This window comes from Trachinotus anak, unplaced genomic scaffold (genome assembly GCF_046630095.1).
Source record: "Trachinotus anak isolate AG129_WGS33_773 ecotype Australia unplaced genomic scaffold, CSIRO_AGI_Tana_v1 ptg000004l, whole genome shotgun sequence".
Lineage (NCBI taxonomy): Eukaryota > Metazoa > Chordata > Actinopteri > Carangiformes > Carangidae > Trachinotus > Trachinotus anak.
Genome location: NW_027273855.1, coordinates 24,990,865 through 24,998,271, shown reverse-complemented (window position 1 = coordinate 24,998,271; position 7,407 = coordinate 24,990,865). Strand labels below are relative to the sequence as shown.

At 37.5% G+C, this 7,407-nt stretch overlaps 1 protein-coding gene across 1 annotated transcript; it reads right to left on the bottom strand.

Annotated features, from left to right (window-relative positions):
- Positions 1-2,842: 2,842 nt before the first annotated feature.
- On the bottom strand, positions 2,843-6,694 carry fitm2 (fat storage inducing transmembrane protein 2). The gene is made up of 2 exons (XM_071477411.1): positions 6,486-6,694; positions 2,843-4,941 (listed from the first exon to the last, which is right to left on the bottom strand). The coding sequence occupies exons 1-2, from the start codon at positions 6,656-6,658 to the stop codon at positions 4,332-4,334; spliced, it is 783 nt and encodes a 260-aa protein (XP_071333512.1). The 5' UTR covers positions 6,659-6,694; the 3' UTR covers positions 2,843-4,331.
- Between the last annotated feature and the right edge of the window lie 713 nt (positions 6,695-7,407).

Below are 7,407 nucleotides of genomic sequence, written 5' to 3'. Positions count from 1 at the left end.
CTTAAGTGTAAAAATTATTATTTGTGGTTTAACATGGGAAGCGAGCTTCTCAGGTGCTGGGAGTCAGGTGTCGCCTACTTGTTTGCACTTCTCATGTATTAACTTTTGAGCAGCAGCTCTCAGAAAAAAATAATTGTTTAACAACACTTACTGCTGTTCTGAAGGCATCTTCAGGTGTCTGTAAGCTGAATATGAAGTTAGAACTAGCAGCTGGTTAGCTTAGCTTAGCATAAAACAGAGGGGAACAGCTAGCCTCAGTTTGCCACGAGTGTTTCCACAATACTCCAAGACTCAACTTATCATCTGAATGGAAAAAACATCCATCTGTAAAAAAAGTATTACATGTGTCATATGTTGTTTTGTTTTAAAACATAAATATTCACGAATATAAAAGATAATAATGGTTACATTTTTGGTTCACATTATACATCTAGAGCAAGACGTTACATCATTTCTGTCTATCATCTTTTTTTTGGATTAGGAAACAGAGAAGAAACAGTTTTTCATCCAGATGGTTAAAGAGTCTTTTAGGATTCTGGAAACACCTTCAGAGCAGAATTAAGAATAAAGGCTGAGTTATGTAAGATGAGAACTAGCTGTGAAGCTGTTTTGTCTGACTATGTCTGAAGGAAAAAGTGCTTATAGTTGTTCTGAATGGCTACACCAGAACATGGTGTGAAAAGCCAGACGGCATTGAGACCAGGCGGACTTGACTTTTAAAGGTTAATGGCACACATTTTCAGACTCTCCTGGAAGAAGATGAAAAAAAAAGAGGTGGAGAGAGAAGTTCAAGCCCTGACTCCTTCCTCACCTCAGCACGGCTGAGAAATCACGACATGAAGTGTGTTTTTGTTTCATTTTCAGAAAGTTTCAGGCCACATTAATCCAAAGCTGGACAGGAGTGTGGAGTGTACAAGCAGCTTTAGTATTTTTAAATATCACAGTAGGGTTTATGTGTCTATGAAAGTCAGCTGCTCGGTGGCAGCAGCTTGTGGCTGTAGCTTCATATTCAACAGAAACACGAGAGTTGTATCAATCTCCTCTTCTAACTCCCAGAAACAAAGCAAAAGAGCATATTTCCCCAAACTTGTAATTATTCCTTTAAATAACTGCACACCCTACACACAATAACACACACACACACACACACACACACATACACAGAGACACACGTGCGCTCAGAGTCAGTTTATTTAGAGCACCACAGATCACACAGCACACAGTGGTCCACTGTCACTCTCTTTGTCGCTGAGCAGGAGTTCAGACGTTACAAGTCTCAGGTGTTTGAAAAGTTACACTTGGTTGAACTTGGTGGTAAAAATAGTAAATTCTGCATCTTTGGCACAACAGTGTTGCATTAGGTTTAGGGTGTGTGTTTCATTGCATGGGTACTCTGTTATCGTGTAAGCGTGTTGTGACGGGAGGATTTTGTGTCGCCCCAGATGCAGAATTTACAGTACGATCACAAACCAAAACGTCACAACCACAGATTGTGTTGCTAAACGTGACCTTTGAAGCACCTGTGTGGCACCGTGTGTTGGAGAAGGTCCTTCAGCAATATCTTACTGCTGTTTGTTTGTTGCCAACTCCTCCTGACAGATGCAAGATTGTTTCTACATAAATGTAGATAGATATTTTTAATTATATATTGTCTCGTTTATTTTATCATGCTGAATCTTTAATGAGCTCAAAGGGTATGTAAGGGGAGCAGGGAGGGAGGGAAAAGCTGACTCATCCGAAGGCCAGCCTCGCCAGCTGTCTCGTGGTTTGTTGATGCAGTGTACTTTTCCCGCTCCACTCCTCTGTTTTCGCCCTTAATGGGAGCCTTTCTGCTTTTTTGTTCTTAGTCAGACCTCCAGGGTTCACCATGTTAGAAACCTGCTCCTGAACCTGAGCTCTTTAGGTTTAACTCATTACGTGAGGTACTGGCTGGAGTTATAAGCTGCTTTTGGTTTCATGGCTGGTTAAACAGACATTCTCGCAGTTCGGACTCACAGTGCAGTTTTTCTTCCTGTCATTTAAGAGCGGTAACTGTACAGCTCACACCTTGGGTGGTAATGAAGGTAATTTATGTGAGTTTTTTTCAGGAATCTCTCTCTGCCGCCGTGGAAGACTCTGTCGAACCAAAGACAATGATCAATGCTCCTTTAATAGCAGTATTGCCTCGGTGTGTAATATCTGATAATTAAATCTGACTTTCATTAAGAAGAGTAAAAACCTGTAGTTCATTGTGTCCAGTTCTATGTTTGATATGGATATGATATACAGATCTAACCGTCTGGACTCAATCCGTTATGTCTGCACAGACAGTTAGGATATGCATTATGGGAAAAGGAGGTTATTTGGGTTCAAAATGATCTTGCATGAGCACAAAAGATTAGATTAAAATAATAAGATTTTTTTCAAAGCAAGAGGACTAGGGTGTAAAGATTTAATCACAAAATTAGTGTCATTGTCATTTTTGTTGACTTTTCTTTTGTTAACCGACAAAGAGCAGATGACACTGTGAGGGGAAAAAAAACCGTCAAGAGCCTCATAACCAGCCACTCATTGTAAACGCTTGGTATTTTGATTACTGCGAGCACACTTGTTACGACCACCGCTTCTTCTGCCTGAGGGGTTGGATCTGTACTTCATGGATCACACAAAGAGTTGAAGTCGAGAAATCCTAGTTGTGATTTGTGGCCATTATATTTCACTATAGTATTTTTTTATTTTTTACTTTTTATTTTTTATATTTCTATATATATGCATTTATTTATGGTGCTTTTTATGATGTTTGTTCATAAGCCTTAATTTATTCAGTTGCCATCAATGACAAATAAATAATGAAAATGAAATGTACAGATCCTGGTTTTTATTCCTCCAAAAACCCACTGTGCTGCTCACAACTGTATTTGTCATGTCACGAAAATGCAGTTATTTGCTTGTGAGATTATTTTTAATATTCTTAAAAATACTGCTGTAATTTACTGGTGCTTAAGTTTACCAAAATTCCCCATTACAGGATAAGGCTGGCGTTATTCTATATGATCCTCACCGTCAACAAACCCCACGAAAACAAAAAAACCAACAATATGTTTGTCCGTCTCTCAGTACTTAATAACTTTCCTGTCTGTAGCTCTCATCAAGCCCATTGCTTCCTACTGAAGACAGCTCTTGAATTTATATAGTAGTTTGTTTCAGTCTTTAAAAAAATAGAAATTATTTCCTAAAACAACTGGGCACTGGGGTTTTTAGCAAATATTGCTCAAACAGATATGGATTTACACATATTTGGTATTCTAGTGGACTTTCATGGCAGTAAGACAATGATGACAGCGCCCAGGATCATCACTTATGTGTTTTTATTACATTTTATGGCACAGAGGAATTAGCTTGACAACACTTACTTAATTAAATATAGCTTTGGTAAATTCATGGAGTTGTTGACAATGAGCAAAATTAGAGCTTAAACACACTTTAATAATCGATTAATCAATTATGTTTGTTTTTCAAGGACAAAATCAAACATTTTCTGATTCCAGATCTTCAATTGTGAGAATTTCCTGCTTTTACTCGTCTTACCTGATGGTAAATTGAATATCTTTGAATATTTCCAGCCTTATCCTTTAAAGGACTTTAATAATGATAATACGCACTTGCAGGGCTGGAGCTACAGCGTATGTATGACGAGAGATAAAAATGATCTTAATATCCTATATTCAAGTACTACATCTTCTTAACAAACTTTAAAAAAAAAAAAAAACAAAAAAAAAAAATGGACAGGTCAGTCAAACCTTATGTGTAGGATGAGATGTACCTACACTGTAGTTGAAGTGTCTGATCTAACTTTGTTCTGAAGGTAGTTTCCCATAAAAACAATATACATCTACTGTATATTGGTCTGCAAAAATACATGTCATCAGTGCTGTACAACAGGAGCTGTAAACATTCTCTAGTGTTCCCAGTCAGATATCTATATCTGTGATTACTCATCAATAAGAGAAGGATTATAAGGCAACAAACTGGCAGACAGACTATTGTCTAGCATGCGAGCCACAGGGGCTGTGGGGTGAGGGGGGTGGGTGAGAGGCTGAGGGTTGGACAGAAGAGCAGCATCTTGCTTTTGTCTCAGATTACCAAGAGTCATTTTGGGAACAGCAGCTGCCAAACACAATGAAGAAACTTCAAGCCCGTCCTTCTGTTCAAAATGACCTTTGTGCAAGGAGGGAATAACTTAAAATAACATGGACAGCTTGGACCTGGAGACAGATAACATCAACTGTTGTGCACTGATTTGATGATGGCTGCAATATTAGCAGCAATATCATGCCGGAAAGTATGACAGCTTAGGCACGTTGTTTCTGTTCTTTCGAGTGACGCTGAGGCGGGAGTCCTGGTGACCAAGGATTTGGATACCAAACCCGATATGTCAGATACCAGCCCAACAGGCCACATATGGTCCCTAGCAACTTGTGAGATGTGTCATGGAAGTAAACAGAGGTGCAGGCAAACATCCACAACCATATGATCACGATCAGATTCAAAGCCACATAGAGCAGGTTGAGAACCATCCTGGGCAGTGCAGACAGACTGGCCGTCTTCAGGGAGGCCATCGGGGCCGTTTCCTCCACGATGAAAAGAGCAGAGTAGGCCAGGATGAAGGAGTGTCCTGAGATGTCATAGCCATGCCAGTGGAAGCCGGCGTGTCTGCAGGTTGCTTTGGATGTGAACTCCTTCTTGACAACATCCATGGTGCCAGTTTCATAGCAGGAGCCGGTCACGTCCTCGATATAGAAGAATGTCTCTGTACAGATGTACCAGACGGCTGTTGCCACTGCCAAAGACAGCAGCCGCCGGGCGAGGAAGGACACATTCTTGTTGAAGGAGGAGTTGGAGAGGAGGAGGAAGGGCGTCAGCAGCAGCAACGTCCACATCCAGGACATTTTGACAAAGTACCTGCACGAAGAACAGGACATTCACTCAATCTGCACTTAAATACAGCAGCAGATCTGATTCTGTATGTGTTGGAGGAATTATCCAAGGGCTAAAGCAGTTCATTAATTAATGTATTAGAACTGTGTTATCCCAAGTCAGCTGAAAATAAAATATGTTCTTCACGGATACAAAAACAAAGAAGCAAGAAAAACAGTATTTTTCTTAGTATTTGTCTTATTCCATTTAGAGCCAAAGCAGCTTTAAAATCTTCAATATTTGTCCATTTAAATTCTTAAATTAAAAGATTTATTTTGGTAATATCACAAACGTGGTTTCTGGGAGAAAGATATTTAAGAATGCAGAAAAGATTTTTCTTTCAGTCTTAAGTGGTGGCTCCAATCTATAACACTGTACCGACTGAATGTGATGTGTGACTAAGCTGTAGTATTTTGTGGCAAATTATTTGATTTGCATAAATTCAAGGATGTAAATATTTTTAAAGGGTAAAAGTTACAGTAATGGAATAATACTGTATATTTATTTGACTCAAATGTAAGTGAATGTTACAGCAGCACAGGTGCAGAAGAGTCTGCAAATAATATTTACATAAAATTTACAAACATTACCCACCATAAGCTGCTGGTCACACCAGACCAAGTCAAGCTTTAGCAGCAAATCTCCACAGTGTATTGAATTGAGAAAGAGTTTTAACGATTGTGTACTTAACTTTTAATCTGTAAGAAAGAATGTTTTATTTCTCCTGTAAAAAGTTACATGATCGCACTTTAAGCACCAATTATTTGCTGTTACACTGTGAGTCAATGCTTCTATTATTTCAGCACTTTATTACTATACTTCAGTGTTATTGACTTACATACTGTCATACTGTGTAATAAGTTATTAATAAGTTAAAAATTTGTCATGACATTGTTGTATCTCACTTATGTCAAGGACACAGTTTAATTGTGCTGTCAACTCCCTGTTGTATAATCTGAATTACGACCTTCACTTAGACTTTGACCAAACTGAAATAAAAGAAGGAATGAACTATTCAACTTACAGAATCTCTTCAGTGTATAAAACCTCTGTGTTTACTGGTTTAACTTGGATGGATGCAACTAATTATTATTTCATCATCTATTTAATCGATTATTTGTTTTGTTTTTTTAATCTACATTTGAAACAGAAAAGCAGCAGATCCTCACATTTAACGAGCTGGATCCACTAATAAAAAAAAATTAAACCAAACGATTGTTCATTAAAATATCTGCTGCCAAATCGACCAATCGACTTATCAATTCGGCTCTGGTTGTTTGATTGATTCACCTTTTCTTAGATTTATAGTGATTTCGTGAAAAAGCATTTGCTTTCTTTTTGTTCAACAAACTGCTACACAGCCACAGTTTCACCTTTGACCTATATCCCTTCAGGGACGCTCAATTCATCATATAAATCAGTCAGGAAAATTGTGAAACGTGCTTCCACCTGTCTGAGAGCCACAGGTGCGGTTTCCAGCTCAATATCAACCGGTCATGTTAAGCTAACAACACATTAGCACCGCTTACACATTTAGGACGTTTTTGCTGCTGCTGAAATACGTCTGCGGAACCAGGTCCAGCTCCTTCAGAACCGACCCCACGGCTGAAATGAGTAAAAATATCCAGGGGAAGTGCTGTCGGACGGCCGGTATCCTCCACAGAGCCACCAAGTTGTCCACAATGACTTCCACCGTCGCCATGTTGACGCCAATGACCAACGGTTTTTTTTTGTTCAAACTTTATTTACACGATGGGATTTACAGTAACAGCGACACCGCAAAGAATGCACAAGGTAGTGCACAGATCATAAAACTAAAAATAGTAGCTAAAAAGGAAGGTAAATAAAAATCAAACATAAAAAAAAGTTAAATTAGATACATTGCAATTAAAATTCATCGCATAGAGTTCTAGTTTTCACAGCTTTGGGATTTCTGCAGTACTTTAGTATGATTTAAGCGTCAAGACAATAATGTTGTCTCTCTGTTTTGTAAATTTACTCGTCTTAATATATAATTTTATTAATAAAGAAATAAAATTATTTTTTATTCACATAAACCTACTTGAAGCTTTAAGCCTGTTTTCTTTACAGGCATTTAAAACAAGATAGAAAAAAGTAACAAAATTAAATAATAAATAGATAGATAAATAAATTCAATTCAACTCAATTCTGAGTTTGAGTTTTAGATAGATAGATAGATAGATAGATAGATAGATAGGAAGGAAATTAGGTTGTTACAGCAGGCCGGTGTATTAGAATACAAAAATACAATAGAATAGAATACCGAGGTAGACAGAATAGAAATAAAAATACAGAATGGCAAGCTATAAATACCATAAATATAATAATAATAATAATAATAATAATAATAATAATAATAATAATAATAATATACTATCTAATTTTATGTTTTAAAAAATATAAAAAAATATAAAAAAGTTTTAAAAATAT